The sequence below is a fragment of the Monodelphis domestica genome, chromosome 4 (genome assembly GCF_027887165.1).
Source record: "Monodelphis domestica isolate mMonDom1 chromosome 4, mMonDom1.pri, whole genome shotgun sequence".
Classification (NCBI taxonomy): Eukaryota; Metazoa; Chordata; class Mammalia; order Didelphimorphia; family Didelphidae; genus Monodelphis; species Monodelphis domestica.
The window spans coordinates 281,556,540-281,578,676 of record NC_077230.1 but is presented as its reverse complement, the minus strand read 5'-3'; the positions used below and the strand labels follow the sequence as shown (position 1 = coordinate 281,578,676).

Here is a 22,137-nt window from a genome sequence, read left to right as displayed (position 1 = left end):
GGAACAAAAAACTGATTTTAAAACGAATTACAGCATTTGCCTGTTGAACTTCCCATAGTCATCCTCTTAAGATACTTCATTATGGTGCAGGATGATCTTGAGTGTTCAAAGGCTGGGTAAAATGAAGCTCTGGCAGCTTCTACCATGAACTTTTCATACCTACTGGGCAGGAACAGACACTTTCTGCTGTCTAGGGATTGGCTTGGCTGAGTATGGAGAGCTAAACTTAGTAAGTTGGTAGCAGAGTAATGAAATTTTCCCCTATGGCAATTCCTTAAAATAAATAAATAAGCAAATAAATAATTATAAGTATATATATATGTGTGTGTGTGTGTGTGTACATATATATATTCAATAGTCCCTCTCTTATCATGGCTTCACTGTTTTGCAGGGTTTTTAAAATATATATATATAATTCTGTATCGTTGATTTTGCAGATGAATACTATACTGTACACAATAGAAATGCAGTACGCCACTATCGCTTGCATAAGTTTGCCAACCTGAGATTGTATATGGCACACTATTAGCTGAAAGGCCACCAGCCACAGCACTGTGTTCTGTATCCTGGGCACTGATTGGCTCAGTATTTATAAGGGTGTGGGAAAGTTTAATGAGAGTGTGGAAAAGGTTTATAGGAGAGTGAGAAGGGTTTATAAAGCCTTAAAATATATATAAATAATAAAATAAATATAACATATTATATATATATATAATATACCCTCAGGGAAGACAACTAAGTAGAGGCAGCAGATAGAAAGGTGGGCCTAGAGTAAGAAAGACTATCTTCCTGAGTTTATATCTGGCCTCAGAATCTTACTGGCTATGGGACCTTGTGTAAGTCACTTAAACCTGTTTGCCTCAGTTTCTTCATCTGTAAAATGAGTTGGAGAAGGAAATATCAAACTACTTTAGTACCTTGCCAAGAAAACCCCAAATGGGAACATGAACAGTTGGACAGAACTGAAACAACTAAACAAGAACAACATATATATTTGTGTATGCATGTATATGTGCATACTTGCCTATATGTATAAAAAAATCTGTATATAAAAGCATGTATATGTGTAAACATATACATATACATGCTTTTATATACAGATTTTTTTTTTCTGAATCAAAGGAGGGTTTTTTGGGGCTATTTTATTTTTTTAAAACATCTAATTAAATAGTCTGAACCAGAATAGAATCTTTATATTTTCCCAATCCTTCTTAATGCTAGTGCTTTGCTCTCTTTTTATTATCTCCAGTTTATCCTGTACAAATCCTTTTCGTCCAAAGCTGTTTGCATGTTGTCTCCCCTATTAGACTATGAGGCCCTTGAAAATAGGCACTTAGCTTAGCACGCGGTAAGCACTTATTGAGGAACAGTTAGATGGCTCAGTAGAAAGTCAAGCTTAAAGCAAAGAGCTCTTGGGTTCAAATTGATCTCAGACACTTTCTAGCTATGAGACCCTGGGCAAATCACATAACCCCGATAGCCTATCTTTTATCACTCTTCTGCCTTGGAACTGATATTTAGCATCCATTCCAAGACAGAAGGTAAGGGTTTAAAGAAAAAAATTTTAACAAATAAATAAATGCTTATTAACTGACTAATTTTTAAAATGTCTTCTACCAGAATTAAACTATATCAACAAGCTCTCCCAGTGGAATAGATCCTTCATGCAGCTTTGGGAAGCATCTGATGACGAGATAAAAACACTGCAACAGAGCCAAGATTTTAAATCCTTACAACTTTATTAGAAGCGGCTGTTCACAACTCCTCAGCCAGCTCCCAGGTATACACAGTATACATAGCCCAGACAGTACCTAGGCTCTGATGTCCTTCTGCAGTACGCAGGGCGTAAACAAACGAAACTTACCAACACACATACACACGCACACACACGGGGAAAAAAGGGGGAAGGAAACAAAAAAAAGAAAGAAAAAGAAAAAACCCCCATAAGTGACAGAGACAAGTTCTGGTATTTTGGGGAATCAGGATGGCCACTGGCAACCTCCTCCTGTCCCACAGCACAAGGTCAGTAAGGTGAGTGCTAGGGTCAGGTTCCTACAGTCAGTGCACAGGAGGGATAAAGGGGACCAGGCAAAGCTAAACTCTATTCTTATTTGTCCCCAAACCAATGACAAAACTTGGCTTTTTGAGAAGCCCCAAGGAGTCTCTTGTCACCTTGACCTGAGACGCCTCCCTGTTCTCTTGTCCCAATCTCCAAAAATCTGTCTCAAGTTCAATCTCTGCTCCATCCTGGAAGGCAGTTTGGTTAGTGGAATGTTCATAGTCAAGGGCAACTTCTCAGTAAGCTACCTTGGTCATATTTTTTTTATAATAAAGAAGGAATAAAAAATACCAACAAATAGTGGGGAAAAAAGAACTTCTGGACCTAGTTTATGTTAGGAACAAGAAAGTAAGTCCCTCCTTAAAGACTCACATGAAGCAAATGATAAGGATTCTCCTTCTAGAAGGCTGGTCACCCCAGTGGAAGCATCTCTCATTCAGGTCCCCTATTCTATTTCATAGCACCCACACTATCCCCAACTCCTAGTGAGATGCACTAAGTATGGATCACCCTGCTCTGTCATTTGAGTCTCCACCTCAACTTTTGTCCTGCTCCTTGTTACCCTTCCTTTCCATAACCCACTGGCCATGTCCATTTTTCCTCCTCTCAGAGGAATTTTACCCTTCACTCAGGATCATGAAATTCAGCCCAAAGGAGAAGCTAGAGGGTGAGAGTGCATTTAACAGTAGATTGAATGGTTGGAAGAATCCAAATCCTTCTCCTAGGAGCCCCACCTTCCTTAATCCCATTTGAGGAATACCCCAGTTTGAATCTAGATCTCATCTCTACCCAGCTTATCACTAAGCAACCAGAGACCTTATGTATGTAGCCTTTACTCTAAAGGAGAATGCTATGTACTTATAAAGAAGCCTCTATTCCTGACTCTCTTCTTTCTGAACCCCAGCCAACCAAGTTTCTTTAGGGCCCAGGGACCCATGGAATATAAGTACATTTTCTACTCCCCTGATATAGGGCTCTCCGATTTGTCAACAAAAATTTAGCTGAAGTGCCTTCCTTTCAAGGCTATAAATTTGTTTAGGTTAATAAAAAAGTCAGGGAATTCAAGCTTTGGGTTCAGATTAGTGGAGATGGTCTCTCAACCCTGAAATTCTATCATAGGTAAAAACTACATGCTTCATCATATTAGCCCCTACAGAAATCTGGAATGGAGTTAGGGAGGGAGCCCACCTCAAAACTGGGAGTCCCGCTTGATGACATGTATTGGCATCTCCCCCCAAAAGAACCACTCATCTCCATGGCCCATATAGCATGACCCTCTGAGAAGAATACTTGGCTCTCGGATATAAGTCCCCACTGCTCAGTATGTGATAAGGAGGTGGAAGAAAAGAGAACAGGGGTCCCCAGAAAGCAGAACCTGAGGTAGCAAACAATTAGCCTTCATTTAACAGGTGGAGAAACTGAGGTCCAGGAAGACAAATAAACATATGAAAAGCCACACAGCAGTCTTGATATCAGAGAAAGGGAAAGCACCTCAGTGCTCAACACCCAGCCCTAAACTTTCTCTGGTTCTGACCATTGGGCTACACCACCTCCCCTTTGATGCATCACTTTCTCTAAGGATGTGAGACAACAGTCACTTTGAAGGTAGTTTGGGGGCAGCAGAAAAGTTGAAGTTGGCCATCCTTTGTGTGGGCCTCTCTGAAAAGAAGGGACTATCACTTTGGGGGAATAGCACCCTTGCTGAATGAGACCCAAAAAAATCCTAAAACAGAGATCCTGGAGCTTCCAACCCAGTGACAGCAGCTTCCTGTCTGAAGTTTACCTCTTAAGCTTCCTCACACTGGCATTGGCTCTGGTACAATTTCTAGGATCCTGAAACTGGTTTTCTTTTTGGTTTGATCCCTCCTCCGGGGAACTGGATTTTCTCAATTCCCATGTTTTCACACTGTTCTTAATTCAAAGGACTTTTCATCCCTACAAAGCTATAGAGTTTATTCCTCAAAGATGATTGTCCCACTCCATCTCCCCTGCCCCAAACGAATACAATATTCTATAAACCTGGAGGATTTGGAGGGGAGGGGAATGTTTTGGGGGACCACTAAGGAGAAAATAAAGTTGAGAGATTCCCCCAAGACTCCTTCTTCATCCCCAACCTACCTCCTACTGATGAAAAAAGACCTCACCATTATGGTATCTAATTATTTCCCCCTTTCCCTTAGCATCCCCATATCCTGCAAAGTTGTGAGTTTGTGTGGTTTGGTTTCTGTTTTTTTGTTTTTGTTTTTTTCCCATTACCAGTCAGAAAAGAAAAGTGGGTTGCAAGCACCGTGAAAACCTGCATTGTTCAGAGATGGTGCAAGAGCCCTCAGGGCCCCCTGAGGGTGCCAGGCTGCCAGCCTCGGCTCTTCCAGCAGCCTGAGGCCTCCTTTGAAGGAGTGCCACAGTACCTGAAGTTCTGCCCTGGAGCTGCCCATTCTCCAGGTCTCTTTTTAAACTGGGCTCCAATCCTTTCATGCCCAGCATGCTCTTCTCTCAGGTTCTCCCTCCTATCCCCCCCACCCTGGCACCTGGGCATTGGAGGAGCCTGGCACGAGGTAGACTGTAAGGTTAGTACCACTCTGCTCAAGTGAGGAAGGGTGAGGAGAACCTCTCACCCCTGTTCAATAGTCCTTAGCTCCTGGATGTGAGCTGGGTCCTGAGGTGACCCCCTGGCCAGTGCCCACTGTGCCAGCTGGCCAGAATGCTGATGGCCCTAATGTGAGGGTGGGGAGAGTGAGGGGGTGGCAGAAAGAGCCTGGTTCAACATGGTCTCAGGGTGCAGAAATCTAACTCCTGGGGTTTCCGACGAAGGTTGCATTGGTCCCTGGTCAGCAGCCGTCCCCCATGGCCGACACACTTCAGTGGTCGTCTCTTGAAGCCCCGGCCACAGCTCTTGGAGCAGGGAGACCAGGCACCTGTCTCCCACGCCGGGCAGGGGTCTCCGCAGGGCCTTGTCTCTGTTGGCCGCTGGACCGTGTCACAGGCAGAAGCCGCAAGCTGCCCTGGGGAGCCCCGGCAGTCCACCACACGTTTTTGCAGCCCACTCCCGCAGCTTACCGAGCAGCTCCCCCAGCTGCCCACCACCCATCGAGCTGGAGGCCTGTTATCTGACTGTTCCACCTGGTTAGAAAGGCTGAGGACACTGTTGTTGAGCACAGAAGATCCCCGGCTGTCCTTGCGATAGGCAGACTTGTCCTCCCGGGGCTCCTTGGGTAGGTAGAAGGAGTAGCGTATGCGAGGTGGGGTCATCTTGCCAACAGAGAGTACCTCCACAGTCAAAGGCTCCAGGATGGGCCTTGACGCCTGCAACCTCTCCACCGCAGTGCTGGTCCCACTGTAACGGACCAGGCTTCCTTTCACCATCAGGTCCCGCTCCACAGCGGACACCACAAAGTGCCCATTGAGCAGGTACTTGCCTTGCCCATTCTTCAGGGCCAAGTAGTTGTCGTCACTGATCAAGCCTTGGTAGCCCCGCTGGCGGATGTCAATGCTCGAGGCTCCTGCTGGAATAGCCACCACAAAGTTATAGCCGTGCCTATGTGAGGGAGAAGCAGAGAGAAGGGGTTAGAGAAAGGCGTCAAGAGGGGAAGAATTTAACACTTAGAAGGGACCTCAGCAGCCATCTAATCCAACTTATACGTGGAAGGAATCCCCATTATAATACACCTGACAATTGGTTTGTCCAGGTTCTAATTGATTCAGAAGAAAAAATTTAGACCTCAGAGATCTTCCCAAACAGCAGTTGAGCAATCTATCTCAGAGACTATTACAAACCCCAAGTACTCTGGGTCAAGGCTCTGTGTACCCCACTTCACAACCCCCCACAAAAAATGACTTTCACAGGGGGGAAAGGGAGATATTGTCAAAGAACAGAATTCTTCCCAGATCTGAACTGAAAAAAGTAATTGTTCTCAGCATCAGTGTGTTCACTTGAAGACAGAGAGCATGGGAGACAACAGACTCCCTATAGCCAGGATCTTGGAAGGAGCCAATGCTTCAAGTCATTATTTTCCAGGTAATGAAAACCCTTCCAGAGCTACTCTTCAAACTCATATCAATTTTCTTCCCTCAAACATTCCCCCAAACCTGAAGAACATCAGGAAGCCCAAGAGAAAGGCAAGAGCCTTTAGGAGAGTACACATCCCCTGTCTGCCCTCTATCATAGTTTCCTGTGTACTCAGCTTATCTCCCAAAGGCAAACATTGTGCCTTATTTGGTTTTTGCTTGATTGTTTTCTTAACCGCATGAAACACCCATCATCGTTCCCTTACAGAGGGTAGACATTCCATAAATCCTTGTGAAATTTACTTCAGAGATGTGGGGGCAAGGGATGTGCTAAGGCAGCTAGGTAGCAAAGCGAGCACTAGACCTAGAATCTAGAAGACCTGTGTTCATAGCCTGCCTCAAACATTTGCTCACTATGGGATCTGGTCATGTCCCTTTCAGCTTCCTCCTCTGTAAACTGGAGATAATAATTCATAAGACTGTCATGAGGCTCAAATGAATGCCTTATCAACTTTAAAGCACTATATACTGCTAGCTATTAGTATGACTGAGGGTACTCAGCAGGAGCCAAAATCTGTCTCAGTCACTCTAGAGCTCCTTAATTCACAGCTGGAGATGAGGGGAAAAAAAAGCAAGCAAAGGAAGTCTTGCCTTCCTTCTTTACCTCCTCCTTCAAGAGCTACTACTTTCCCAGGCCCAGAATTCACATGCTAGAGGGACTTTAGGAAATCAGGCACATTAAAGCATTTTTGGTACAGTAATGACATGGCACAGCCATTTTGGAAAGGAATTTAGAACTATGTCCCCAAAGTTACTAAACTCTGCATACCGGTTAGCTCAGCTTTATCACTACTAGTTCTATTCCCTAAAGAGGAAAAGATGTTATATAAAACAAAAATATTTATAGAAGTTCATTTGTGGTGGCAAAGAAGCATAAACTAAGGGGGGAATCCATTGGGAAATAGCTGAACAAAGTATGACATATGAATATAACAGAATAAATGATGAAGAGGATGATTTCAGAGGAACCTGGGAAGACCTGAATAAATCGATGTAGAATAAAGTAAGTTGAAGGAGAACAATTAAGACTCTAACAACCTCATAAAAACAGCTTTGAAAGATTGAAGAACTCTATATCTCAATCATTATTCTAAAGGATTGATAACGAAGAATGTTACCTACTTCCTAATGGAGGCAGGTGACAAAAGCAGGATACAGAATAAGAGGTGTCCTTTTGGATGTGGTCAATATGGGACTCTTTTTTTTTTTTTGCTTGTCTATGCATTTTTGTTACAAGGATTTATTGCTATTATTTTCCCCCAGTGTGGGTAGAGGATATTGGAGGAAGAGAAAATAAATGCTTGTTGATTAAAAACTAAAATAAGAAGCTTTGAATCAGAGTTGCTAACTCTAACCTTAGGTTCAAACAATCAGAAAACTCACATGGGTTTGGTGAAGAGTCCGGTGACTCTCTTGCAGCTCTTGTTGTCTCCCCCACAGACTCCACATTTGTCAAACTTCTTCTTGGAGCCCAGGTTTCCATCACAGCCTGCCTTGATGCATTTGCCCTGGACACAAACTGAGGTGGAATCCGGAGTGCATGGGGTACCATCCACTACCTATGGTGCCCAAGGAGAGGGGAAAAAAGAGAGAAAGACACACACAGATGAGTTGGCACATTCCCTAAACTTCTCCCTGTAGAAAGACACCCTTGTTGTGATCTCCCCCCTCCAGTCTCTGCTCACCTTGGGCGCAAGCACGTAGAAGTAGCCAGTGCCACTGGCTCGACAGATGAGCTTGCATTTATCCCGGGGTGAGACGCCCGAGTACTTGGGCACCCAGGCCATGGTCAGGGTGAGCCGATTGGTGCTGTGGTTGTAGCCATTGAAAGCCTCACACTGTTCCTCCCGGAAGCTCTTGCCAGAGACTGGGGTTGGGGGAAGCAAACAAAGGAGTCTCAGAAAGGGAACTGGATGGGATGGGAGGGAGACCAAGACTCCTGGGGAATTTTAGCCATGGGAAACTCATTCTCTGCATCCAGCCTCAACTCCCCCACTCTAGAATAGGCTCTCCAGCACCTGGTCCTCTTACCTGAGCTGGGGCATGCCTCCAGGTTGCAGGATCGATACTTGACTCTCACTCCCTCACAGTATTTGCCCCCATTGGCAGGTGCAGGGTTGCTACATTCCCGTCGTGCCAATTGCACACCTCCACCACAGGTCCGAGAGCAAGGGCCATAAGGTTCCCATTTGGCCCAGGAACCATCCACCTGCAAAGACAGAGACATTTAGTATTATGAGGTTCCGCTGATTCAACATCACATCAGTTTATTTACCCTAAACTAATGTAATATTAACTTTTAGACTCTGCTGGTTCAGAATTGCCAAGAATTCCCCATACGCTGCTGGGCTGGAAGCAGGAGTCTGCTCAGGCTACCTCAGAGAGGACTGTTAAATTTTCAGTGTGAATATTTACACCTCAGAAATCAGCAAATGCTACAAATCAAAGATTTTTGTTGTTGTTGTTTTGTTGATCGTCTAGGCTTAAAAAATCTGGCCTCTGACACTTCCTAGCTATATGACTGTGGGCAAGTCATTTAACCCTAATTACCACTCTTCTGGGTTGGAACCAATACTTAGTAACACTTTTAAGATAAAAGGTAAGGAAGGGTTTGGGAGGAAAAAGGAGGAGGATGGAGAAAATGTTATTAAAGCAGATTAAACTTAAAAATATATCCTGCTTACTTTTTTTTCAGTTCATTATCAAACATTTACCAGCACATCCCTGGCTAAGAATTATGTTTTCGTTTTCTAAAGAGAAAAAAAGAACGTTTAGGTAAATTAAAACTATAATCCAGGCAAATAACTTGTCTTTTTAAAAACTAAAATCAACATCACACATAATGAGCTTCAATATAAACTTACTAGTTATATCATTTACTGAATTTCCTAATCTCCTTCTTTTTCTCTGTTAAACAATTAGCCTTAAAGTAAGTGCCCATCAGTTGGGAAATTGCTGAGTAAATTATGATTGATGATTAGAATGGATGAGTGTGCTGTAAGAACATGTACATGAAGAACTTGGGGGAAACTTTGTATGAACTGATGCAAAGTGAAATAAGTAGAAACAAGAGAACAATTTGCATAATGACTATAACAGGGTTAAGGGAAACAACATTTAAACTCATTAGAACTCTGAAAAATGCAGTGACCAATGAGATCTCAGTGAACTGTTAACAAAACAGGCCTACCTCCCCCTTTAGAGAGGTTGTGGACTACAGATGCAGAATGAAGGATTGTCAGACAAGTGCAGCCTGATGATTTATTTTGCCTAGTTGTAAAATTTGTAAAAAAAAATGATTCAATTATTATTCTCATAAAAGTGGTCATTGGAGGTAACTGGGGGGCTTAATGGATTGAGAGTCAAGCCTAGAGATGGGAGATTCTGGATTCAAAACTGACCTCAGGTACTTCCTAGCTGTATGATCCAGAACAGTCACTTAACCCCCATTGCCTAGCCCTTACCATTCTCCGTCTTGGAATCTTGACAAGTATTGATTCTAAGACTGAAAGTAAGGATTTTTCTTTTTTAAAAGAATGGCATTTACTAAGAAATGACACTGATGTAAAAGAAAAAAATAGCATCTCATTAATCCAAAAGTTTCTCTTTAAGTAAATTAAATATTTTAATTTAAGCATATTTTAAAATATTAAATATAATTCTAAATCGGTCTCCCTTCCTCCTACCTTCTAGGTTAATTTGTTAGACTTTACCATAGAGTGTAATCAGCTAATGGATGGGATTAGTGATATTGATAATATTCAGCTTCCTCCATTCCTAAAATTCTTTCAACTTTGAAATAGATAATAGAAGGAGAATTTTTATTTTGTTTAGGGCCTGAGGAGAGACAGAGAACAGCAAATTTAGCCTCTAAAATATGGTTTCCTGGCATACTATTAAAACATTTGCAATCCCTGAGCATGTATCATCTGACCAACATTGTGCCAGCCTAGGATATTAAATATTGCAAACTTTAGAAAGTAGCTATGATTTCATCAGAATTAGGAAACGCCTAGAATGGGATTACTTTACTCCTGAAAAGATTATAATCCTTGTAATATAGCCTATGGAATGATCTGAGGCTATTAAGAATAAGTTGCATGATTTGAAACCACTACTTCCTGACCTCAAACCCAGCACTCTTTCTACAGGGCCAAGCTGTCTCTCTTTGGCTTAAATGATACGTAATAGATTTTTGAAGTGGAAGGGACCTCATAGATAATTTCATTTGGCTTATAGAAATCTCTTAAATAACATTCTTAACAAATGTTCCTGAGTCTCTGCTTGAGGACCTCCAGAAAGAGGCATCCTGTCACCCCAGAAGCAATACATTCCCAAGCACAAAAATGAAGTAAGGATCAAGCATTCATCTTGCAAGCTGGACTCACACCCCAGATGACCTAAGGAGAAGCCAAACGCAGGCTATCCTGGCAGAGTAGGAGGAAGTGAGGATGAGAGTTGAGGCTGAGTGGTATTCACTGTTAGAAATTATATTCTTACATGGAGCTTAAATGGGGCTTTCAATGACATCAATCAGTGGCTTAGCCCTATCTTCTAGGGTCATGCAAAAACAAGTCTAATCCCTCTTCATCTGACTTCATTTTATATACGTGAAGAGAAAGGATTAAGCATTTTTGTGTACTAATTCAGCATATTTATTACATTCTTCAGTATATATATCCCCCTCACTCAGACTACAGCCCTCAGAAGGCAGGGACTATTTCTTTTTTTTTTTTTTTGGAAATTTTGTTTAATTAATTGACTTGGGAATATTTTTCCATGGTTACAAGATTCATATTCTTTCCCTCCTCTCCCTCCACTCCCCTCATAGCCAACGAACAATTTAACTGGGTTTTTATCCCCATCAACCCATGTGATCAAGCCATTGTTTTTCTTCTGTATTTCTACTCCCACAGTTCTTCCTCTGAATGTGGATAGTGTTCTTTCTCATAAATCAGGGACTATTCCTAAATTATTCTCTATCATTTCCAGGCCAGTGCAAGTGACTGGGCCCTTAGTGAATGTTGGTTTTGGTGAACAAGCCTCACCTTCACATCTAATTGAGTACCCAGAAGGGTGTTCAAATGTGACAAAGAAGAGGATAGATTCCTGTGGGACTTCCCTAGAGGGTCATGAAGTCCTTTATTAGCCAGAAACACAAAGCAAACAAAATGGTGATTTATAAGCAAGGTGATGCTCTAGTTTGAAATGTTGGAGTGGGTTTGCAAGGGGTAGAAGGGAAATCTAGTTCAATAAAAACAATTATTATCTACAGTTCTGGGTTCAGCCAAACCACTGAGATTCATTTAAGTTTTTTACTCATAGCTCAGTTTAAGTTCCTGTCACATGCACAGCCTACTAGACTGGAAGGTCCTTGAAGCCTTGAGGACAAAGCCTGGCACATTTTCATATAGCACAGCACCCAAGAGAGTGCCTACTACCTAACAAGTATTTGTTCATTGAATTATGAATCAATTAATTAATTAATTAATGGGTCCCAACTTGGCAACATCAATGGGGAAGTCAGGAAAGACTTAAAAGTCAGGAAGCAGAGAGGGATATTGAGAGAAGAACTGAGATCTAATGGAAAAGTACACTCTCTCTAAGGCCAGACAACAAATTAGGAGAAACAGAATCGGAGTCCCCTGGTCTCTTCCTAGACTTTGGGCCCCTACAAAAGGGAATTATAAGAGGCCTTCCACTCTGCTCTCCACTCACTTGCATCCCCAGCAGAGAGCAGACTATGATACTCACCCTGTATTTACTGATGTTATGCCTCTCCACACAAGCACCCTTCAGGCAAAACTTGCCTTCTCCACAGCCAGTGCCATCTGCCCAGGGAAAGTGGCGGGTCTGGCACACCATCTGGCCCTTTGCTTTGCCCGTGCACCACAGCTTGGTACAGTACTGCATGTAGGGGCAGGGCTTAGAGCCCACACCGAAGGCTAGCTCGCACTGCTGGTTCAGAGTGTAGCTGGATCCTGGTAGATCTTCAGGCAGTGAGATGGGTTTGCTGGGTTGATCCAAGAGACAATCACCTATAGAAAGGCAAGGAATTGAGAAGGAGGAGGTGAGAGGGGCAGGAGCTCCTGGACACTGGATAAAATAGCATCAGTTGAGAGCAACTTCCCAAAAGAGAAAAACAAGAAAAGAGTTTGAAATTCTAGAAACAATGGGTTATTCCTAAAACTTTTCTAGTCCATCATCCTGCCTCCATTCAACCTGTTCTGGGAGACACTTTCACTATCAAAGCATTCTCTTTCCTGTTCTATTATCCTATTACTCTGGCCTCATAATCATATGAAGTAAGGAAGATAGGAATGGTTCTAACCCTATCATAGATGAGGAAGTCAAAGTCTCAATAAGGTGAGATTTAGTGTTTTATTAGGGAGGGGGAAGAGAAAGACTGTGAGAGAGACAGACACAGAGACAGACAGACAGACAAACAGAGAGGTGTCAAGTGAAAAGTTTAACTAGCACTCTAAATCTAATTTCCTAATTCAGGAACTGAGAATCTAAGAGTTGTAATAACGGTTAGCATTTATAATATAGTGCTTTAAGGTTTACAGAAGTATCTCTTTGATACTTACAACAATTCTGTGAATTAGGTACTATTATTATCCCCATTTTACAGATGAGGAAACTGAGGCTAGTAAAGATTAAAGGACTTGCCCATGGTCACATAAACAAGTAAGTTCTTATTTACTCTTAAGTTCACTCTATTCATTATATCATATGCCATCTACTGGAAGGTACCCCAGAGACTACCTGGTCTAGCCTATACCTGAAAGAATCCTCTCTGCACCATACCCAAAAACTGAGCATCCAGCCTTTGTCTGAACTCCTCTAATGAGGGGCACTTCCTCTTTCCCATGATAGACTCATTTTTGGATCATTCTAATTATTAAGAAATATTTATTTCCATCAAGCTTAAATTTGCCCCATTCAACTCTTATTCACATTGTTCTGTCCTCTGAGGTCCAAGTAGAATAAGTCTAATCCCTCTTCCAGGCAATAATCTTTCAATTATCTAAGGCCATGTTTCTCTGAAATACTTCTTTTCATAGGAGACATTCCCAGTCCCCTCAGTGGCCATTCAGTTATCACAAACTTAAGGCCCTTCATCATTCTGGTAACCCTCCTCTAGACATTTCCTAGGTTATCAGTGTCCTTCCTAAAATATTACACTCAGAAAAAAAGATAAATTTCCAATTTAGGTTTTTCAGGCATTAATCAAATCTGAATTTCTACCCTTACCTTTAATATTTTTACATCTGTTAAATACCTTGTGTATTCCTCAACACCCACACAACTGTGTTACCTCCAGCAAAGATTTCCTCTTTGTACACTTGGTCTAACATCCCTGCTTCTCTCATCTTTGTTTTCTATGATGCCATTTCTAAATGCATCTGTGTTTGAGATACTAGAGTCCAAGTGTGGGGTCCTCATTGCCTTTAAGGATATGAAGAGTCTGTTATAAAACAAATATTTGCAGATCTTTTCCATTTTTCTTCTGTTTATTATCATCTTTTGGTTTTCATCCTCAGATGCCCTTGGGATGACCTTGCCTACTTGGATATCTTGCCAATATTTTTGTAAGTAAATAAATATAATAATAAATAAATACTAAAAATAAAAACTGAAAATATCTCTGAAGAACTTAAAAATGACATGACTCAGAGGGTAAAATGGAAAAGCATATAGTAGGCTACAATATAAAACAGATAAGGGACTAAAAGAAGCCAGAAAGCAAGAAAAGCCCCTATTAGATTATTATGCCTGTAGTAAACTCCAGCACATTGAGTGCTTTCCCCATAGCAAACTTAAGGAGTAAGGCCAAAAGTTATACTGGATGCAGAGATATGAAAGAGTTGTGATTTGCATCCATTTCTATGAAAACAAAGATCCATTTGAGTTCGAATTTTTTTGGATATTCACTCTCGTCTACTAGATTGACTTTATATTATTTGCAGTTAGTGAACATGCTAGCAATGTGTTCGATAACTACACTGATAAAAAATTTTAAACAGCCAAGGCCCAAGATCTTCACTAGAGTCCTACTTCCAAACTGAAAAAAAACTAGAATGACTATGTTTTCAATCTATCCATCGCACTGACCTACCTAATTGAACTATTCTTTAGCCCATATCTCTCCATATTTTCCAGAATAGGACCAGAAACTTTTGTCAAATGCTAAAACATAGGTAAACTGCATCTATAGCATTTCCACAATACCTACTTAATAGTAGTCAAAAAGAGAAACAAGGTCAACCTGACATAATTTATTTTTGATAAAGCCATAGTAGTTCTCTGTCATCACTACTATCATTTCCCAAAACTTTACTAAATGTCTTTTTTCTAAAATCTTCTAAGTTTTGGCCAGGAGTCCAAGTCAAGCTCACTAGGCTATTCATTCTCTTCCTTTTTTTATAATCATTTTTCATATATATATATATATATATATATATATGTATATGTATACATATATATCACAATATATAATACATATGATATGTAATAAATTATAATAAATATGCTTAACCAATAGAAATATTAGCTCTCACATTAGCTATGTTCAAAATCAGTCTCATCTTCTTTTTTCCCTTCTCTCACATCCCACCTTTCTCCCTAGGAAGATAGGTAATATTGTATAGGTTATAAATATATTATCACATAATACATAGTTCTTTGTTCATCATGTTGTAAAATAAGATCCATGTCGCTTACACTATAGAAAATTCATGAAGAAAATAAAATTTAAAATGGTATGTTTGAATCTGAATTTTCTTCCCTTTTTAAAATAATCTAAACAATCTTTACCCTTCTCCAATCCTTTGATAACTCTTCCCAGCACACAATCTTTCAAGTATCATTGATGCTAGCTTGGCAATGACAGCTCCCAGTTCTTTTAGTAGGTTGAGACACAATTTGTCTAGGTCTGGTGATCTGAACGCATCAAGAGCATCAAGGAGTTCTTTCATCCTACTTATCTGGCATTAACACCATATTAATGATTTCATTCTGTTCTTTGCAACCCAAAGATTGTTTTTCTTTGCCAAGAAAATAGAAACAAAATAAAGAATAGAGTAACTCTGCTTTTGCTCCATCTTCTGTTATCATTAGCACGTACGATTCCAGATAGTTATCCTATCCCTTCCTCAAATTTCCCTTTTTCCCAAATATAGCTTTAAACTTTTTTTCATGTTCTTAGTATTCCTTGCCAGACTCATTTCATTACAAGTTTTAGCAATCTTGACATGCTACACTTTTATATTTATCCCCCATTAGCTATCTTTGCTTCCATCTTCTGGACATTTTTTTTAATCTTAGTTGATTGGAGAGTTCCCTGTGCATCCATATTGGATTCTATAGACAATTCTCCCTTTTCTTAGGAGAATTTGCTTCCTCTTATGTCTTCAGAATTTTATTCCTGAGAGCTTCCCTTGTGGGCTAATTTCCATTGTAGAATTTTAGTTTTTGGTTTCCTTCTTATCTTTTCTGCAAATCCTTTGAGATTCCCTCTCTCAAAATGTAAGATGCATATCACAATATTCTTTGCTTCCTCTTTTCTATCACAAATTGAAAAATAAAATAGTAATTTCCCTCTAGGTTCTCATCAATTTCACTCCAGTATCTCATGACTTTTGTTGATTAGAAATAAATCCAAAATAGGATTTCCTTTTGTTGGTACTTCTACCTCCTGAGGAATAAAATTATACTTAAAGCAAGACTTTGCTTTTGGGAGAGAAAGAACTCCAGCACAATGGATAATTGAAATCTCTCATCAATACTATATGGTAGTTAGATGGTGAAGTAGATAGCCAGAAGAACCTAAATTCAAATTCAGCCTCAGGTACTTACTAGCTGTGTAACTCTGGGCAAGTTTCTTAACCCTATTTGCCTCAGTTTCCTCATCTGGAAAATGAACTAGAAAACAAAATGACAAAACACTCCAGTATCTTTACTAAGAAAACCCCAAATGGGTCCATGAAGAGTCAAACATGACTGAACAACAACAGCAACCATTACAATGCCATGCCTCTATGCCAAGCTTGTGATGCATTTGCTACAGTCTTCATCTACTTCCTTTCTGTCCAGGTAATCTGTAGTATATTCAGATGGCAACACTGCTCCTGTTTTGGCACCTAATGAACTTCAGCATGTCTTCTTCCCAACCACTTCCTTAGTTCCTAGATTTCTTTTCATGAGGATAACTTCTTAACATACAATACTACTCCAAGTCATGATATCCCATACGTGTACCCATGCTTTTACCTGCTCTGTTCTTTTGAATTGGGTCCATCCCTCCAGAACTTTAGTCCAGTCACTGGGCTTATTCCAGCAATTGTCAGTGATACTTATGATAAAATTTGGCTCTTTGAATTAAGTTCTCTAATTCAACTTTCTTGTTATCCATATTTTTGCCATCTCTGCATAGTCCAAGAGTTTTTATTACTGGCTCCTATTTTAGATTTTAACTTTTTATAAACATCTGAATGTTTCTTGCTATGATTTGTCCTATATCAGACCTACTCTCTCCAGTTAGATGAATATATATAGGCAATTTACTTTTTCTGACTCCTGGAAAGATTTTTTAAAGGAGGTTCCAACATAAAATATAGCCTTTTTTTTAATCCTTACCTTCTGTTTTAGAATCAATATTGATTCTAAGGCAGAAGAGCTGTAATGGCTAGGCAATAGGGGTTAAAAGATTTGCTCAGGATCACACATCTAGGAAGTTTCTGAGGCCAGATTTAAACCCAAGATCCTCCATCTCCAGGCCTGCCTCTCTACCCACTGAGCTCCTTAGATGCCCCCCAGAATTCCTCTTACAAAAGACACTATCCTCTGCTATTAATAAAAACAGGAGATAGTAATAACTAATTAAATGTTAGATTCTGTTCTTTGTCTCCAAAATAGAGCTCCAATGTATGAAAAGTCAATTGACCATTTGACCATTGCCTAAAATCAAAAGATCATAGATCAAGAGTGGACCTCAGACACCATCTGAATCCAACTCCACTTTATAGAGGAGGAAACAGAGACTCAATGAGGTTAAGCGACTTGCCCCAAGTCATCCACATCATAAGAGTCAGAGGTAGGCTGTCAGCCCAGGTTCTCTTAATCCAAAGATGGTGCTCTTTCCACTGTCCCACAGAACCTCGTACTCTTGGCCCATCCCAAAGTCAGGGACCAGAACCCTGGTCCAACAAGCTAGCTAGTAAGGATAATAGCTCATATTTATGTGGCTTTTTTCAATTGACAAAACGGTTTCATCATGGCAACCTTTTGATAACACATGGTATCCCATTGAGGCCTACCTGCCTCCTTCTTTTAACACCCCCTGCTCACCATGTCCACTGTCCAGGAAGTCAGTGATGATGGCAGCACTGCAGGCTGACCAGGGATTGGCACGGTCAATCTGGATAAGGGTAGGGGACATCATGTGGTTGGCCCGTAGCTTCCCAAACACCTCCTCACATACCTTCACATTGTCATGGGGCATGTTGAACACATGACCTGAGTGGATAAAACAAGAGAAAGGGATTTTTTAGGCTGGGGAAGCAGACCACTCAGGGGACAGACAGGTAGAGATAAGAAGAAATGTGGGGGGAAAGTGAAAAATAGCCTTATGGGGGAGGGACCCACAAAACTGGTGCCACAGGCAGAAATCTGGGCCAGGAAGCAGCCTGGAGCAACTAAGAGAAGGTAATATAGGGTGAAGGCAGAGAAATCCAGTGAAATCCTCTGGGCTCTCCCTCCCCCAAGTCATTTACATTTGTTTTCCAGCTCCTTTCTAAGTGTTCTCAGGTCTTTTTTATGCCTGCAGCTAATCTCTCCCCCTACTTCCAATCAGGCTAAGAGCTCTCTTTTTCTCTGCATCTCCTCAGAGTGCCCTAACTTCATTCAGTGTCACTGGACATGTGTGCTTGAAGGGGTCCCCCTTGAGCATGCACACCAAAACTGATCAGAGGCTAAGCTCTGACCAAAACCCAATGAAACCTAGAAGCAGAGGAGTACCCCTCATATTCTCTCTCTCTCTCTCTCTCTCTCTCTCTCTCTCTCTCTCTCTCTCTATCTATCTATCTATCTCTATCTCTGTCTCTCTCTGTCTCTCTCTGTCTCTCTCTCTCTCTCTCTCTCTTTGCCTCTCCCTCTCTGCCTCTCCATTTCTCTCTGTCTTTCTGTTTTTCTGTCTCTGTCTCTCTCTATCTCTGTCTCTCTCTGTGTCTCTCACTCTCCATCTCTCTGTGTCTCTCTCTCTGTCTCTATCTATCTATCTATCTATCTATCTATCTATCTATCTATCTATCTCAACCACCCTTCTCCAGCCTTACCCAGCTCATGGGCGGTGGTGAAAGCAGATGGAAGCCCATCATCCTCGATGACTGAGCAGCTTCTCTTGGGGTCACACATGGTGCCCACATCAGCCATTCCCAGAGTATCACAGGTAGTGGCACCACATAGATCCTGCAGGAGGGAAGGAAGAATAGCAAAGACCCAGAAATTAGAAACAACAGTGACCTTGGAGAAAGGAGGTGGGGGAGTAAATGAAATAAAATCACCTGAAAAATAACTGTTTACTGTCATTCCTGCCCTTAATCAAATCCAGTATCTTCCCCCATCAGTCCTTTCCAAGACAGGTTATTTTCTGCCTTCTGACAAAAGGGACAGAGAAGCTACTGTGGAGATGTCAATGGGGTCAGACTGGGCTAAAGAGATGGCTGGCCCTAAGATGGATGTTGGTGGCTTTCCAAGGAAGCTCTGCCCACTTCTGTCTAGATCATTCCATTAGGAGAAAATTAGAATGTTTAAAATAAATCCAGAGAGCCATTTCACATAGAGAAACCCTCCTAGACTGCAGGGCAGTGGCTAGCTCCTCAGCTGGAGGAGGCCTTGGTGTCCAGGGAGGAAGGAGAAGGTACAATTCCCCTTCTATAATCAACAATTGGGTAAAGAAGCTCCTAACCTCTTAGAGAATTAGACCTTTGGTCAGCTGGACACCAAACAAAAAACCTCCCATAGATCCCATAGATGCCAGATGAGGCTTTAGTTCAGCTAAGACAGAGGTCAGAGTTGGAGGAAGCCAACAGTGAAGAAGGGATAAGTCCACTTTGCCTTAGGAATTCAGGAGAATTTTAAAAAAACAGGTTATAATAAGAAAAGATGAATTCTGATCTGGGCAGAACACTTGACAGGATAGTCCATTCTGTTTATATTGAGATTTAAGATTATAGAATCATGGAGGTAGAACTAGAAGGTACTTTAGAAATCAAATTATGCTCATTTAACAGATGAGAAAACAAAGGCCTATATGGGTTAGGTGACTTGCTCAAGGTCACAAGTAAGTGATGGAGCTTTCTGACTACAAGTGTGCTTCTAGCATCCAGCTCTATTTAAGAGATATTTATGGGGGAGGGTGGAGGGCAATTAAGTGGTTAGGTAAATTGAAAGTCAGGCCTAGAGATAGGAGGTCCTAGGTTCAAATCTAGTCTCAGACACTTTCTGGCTGTGTGACCCTGAGCAAATCACTTAACCCCAATTGCCTAGCCCTTACCATTCTTCTGCCTTGGAACTAATACTTAGTATTGATTCAAAAATGGAAGTTTTTTGTTTTTGGTTTTTTTTTTTTTAAGGAGGTAATGGGGGCAGCTGGGTGGCTCAGTGGATTAAAATCCAGGCCTAGAGATGAGAGGTTCTGGGTATTGGTTCTAAGACTGAAAGTAAGGGTTAAAAAAAAAAGGAGGTATTTATGGAAACACTGGGTTCTGAGAGTGACTATGGATTATGAAACAGAGCACGCCCTAGAAAGAATGTAAAAGCTCTTATAAAGGTTGCAAGAGGCAAACAGGCTTCTTCCGTATCTTACTTTCCATCCTCCCTGAGAACATTTGCATGTACCATGGCTGAGTCACACAGGACTTCTTACTGTTTCTCATTCACAACACTCATCTCCCATCACCAAGTCTTTGTCCCAGCTGTGTCCCATGTCTGGAATGCACCCTCTACCCCCTCATCTCCACCCATATACACCTCTAGGATTCCCTAGTCTTCTTCCAGGCTCACTCAAATGCCACCCTCTACATAAAACTTCTCCTGGACACCATCCCCACTTACACACTCCCCAAATTACCTCACATCTATTCTATACATACCTCTATGCACACACGTTATCTTCTCCCTGTTCCCCAGCCATAAAAAACTACATGAAGCCCCTTCCCTACTTTTGCATCAGGTAGCCTGATTCCCCCAGCTAGAACACAAGTTCCTCCAGAGCTGAGCCCCCCATTACGTTCATCTTTGTTTCCATATCACCTAACACAATGCTTGGCACATAGAGAAGCTCAATAAATGCGTGTCGATTGATCTAACTGATGCACGTTGTACACAACAGTACACATCAATTTCTCTGAAATTCCTTTTCTTCCCTGGGGAGGAGAATTAGGAAGGATATGCACTTCATAGGCATTCAACGTAGGTATACATACGGTCACTCCAGTTAAGCCAAACGTACTCCTTCCCATTCCTTAATCACATTTTCCCTTTAAATCTTGGCTTGGGGAGATGGGGAGGCACATATGATTTCAGTCAAGTTTTTCCAAGTCTTATCACTTGAACAATCAAACCTGGGTTCACATGATCATGTGCTAGTCATACTTTCTAATGATTTAACTGCCTCTGGATAGAGACAAAAGAGGGCTATGACTTCAGGCGGGCTCTTTGGTGGCTTACGGGGACCCCACAGCTGGAGTCCTTAATCCCCTCGGCCCCTAGAGCTCCCCATGCTCAGAGAGCCTCTGCAGGAATCAGCATCCCAAGGGGGAGATCACAAGAAGAGGCATAGCCAGGGAGGAGAACCACTGAAGAAATGACACACGGGAGATAAATAACACAGACCAGGTTGTGATAGTCTAGAGCAGAGCTAGGATAAGGCGTATGTGAACCTGGAGCCAGGTCTGGAAAGGATGCTCCCTTCATAGGACTATCCACCAGAGGTTCTGAGCCTTCCCAGTCCCCTACTGTGGTCTGACTTATCAAAAAGCAAATACCTATATGTCATGAAGACTGAAATCTTTCTTGGCTTCAAAAATGGGAGCGTTTATAAAAGTCACATCAAAAGTGTCTCTCACTAAACTTCCCTGCATGTTACTCCCTAGGCAACTGCTGATCTAGCCAGCCCTTCATCCCAGATAATATCCAGACGTGCTGAAGAAAGAGAAAGGGAGGAAAGGGAGATGTTGCAGAATGGAGGGATGAGAGAAGGAGCGTGGGTAGCAGAAAGAATATTGACTCAGAAGTCAGGACCGCTAAATTCTAAATCATTTGTTCTGGTTAAGTCTATTTTTCAATTGTGTCTGACTCTTGATGACCCTATTTGGGGTTTTCTTGGTAAATATACTGGAGTGGTTTATCCTTTTCTTCTCTAGATCATTTGACAGATAAGGAAACTGAGGCAAACGAGACTAATTGTTTTTCCCAGGGCCTTACATCTAGCAAGTATCTGAGGCCAAATCTGAATATAGGTCTTCCTGACTGCAAGCCACCAAGTTGCCCATTCTTAGTCATAGGATCATTGAAATAAAGCTGAAAAGGGCTTCAGGAGTCATTTAGGCCAGAGGAAGTAGCTGAGTCCCAGAGAGGTTATGAGATTTGCCAAAGGTTACACAGGGAACAAGCAAGCAGAGCCATTACTTCTTCCAATGAACCCTGCTCTGGGTGTCCTTGGGCTTGTAATTCTTCCTCTCTGGACCTCTGTAAGAGGAAGGGGTTCAATGAGGAAATTGGTTAACCAGTTCTATTGGCCTATGATTCTTCATCACTCATCCACTTTGCCCCTTCTCCAATAAAAGTGGCTTGAAATAGATTATTTCAAAGGAAGAAGAGGAGAGCCCATTTTCAGCAAGCATCTTGGCCACAGACTCCAAAGCCTCTTGGGATGCCTGTTCCTCTGCCCCTCCCCTCAGCAGCCCATCTCAGTCTAGCCCTGAGTAGGGACAGATGTAAATCTCAAG

General features: G+C 41.6%; 1 protein-coding gene across 1 annotated transcript in view; it reads right to left on the bottom strand.

Annotated features, from left to right (window-relative positions):
• Nucleotides 1-1,720: 1,720 nt before the first annotated feature.
• The window catches only part of ADAMTS15 (ADAM metallopeptidase with thrombospondin type 1 motif 15), a 37,325-nt gene continuing 16,908 nt past the window's right edge, over nucleotides 1,721-22,137 (bottom strand). Inside the window, exons 2-8 of the mRNA XM_001365816.4 lie at nucleotides 18,463-18,595; nucleotides 17,477-17,644; nucleotides 11,879-12,162; nucleotides 8,156-8,333; nucleotides 7,810-7,991; nucleotides 7,508-7,683; nucleotides 1,721-5,594 (exon numbers count right to left, since the gene is read on the bottom strand). Of these exons, the coding sequence (XP_001365853.1) occupies nucleotides 4,820-5,594; nucleotides 7,508-7,683; nucleotides 7,810-7,991; nucleotides 8,156-8,333; nucleotides 11,879-12,162; nucleotides 17,477-17,644; nucleotides 18,463-18,595 (1,896 nt within the window). The 3' untranslated portion in view covers nucleotides 1,721-4,819. The remainder of the gene's footprint in view (nucleotides 5,595-7,507; nucleotides 7,684-7,809; nucleotides 7,992-8,155; nucleotides 8,334-11,878; nucleotides 12,163-17,476; nucleotides 17,645-18,462; nucleotides 18,596-22,137) is intronic.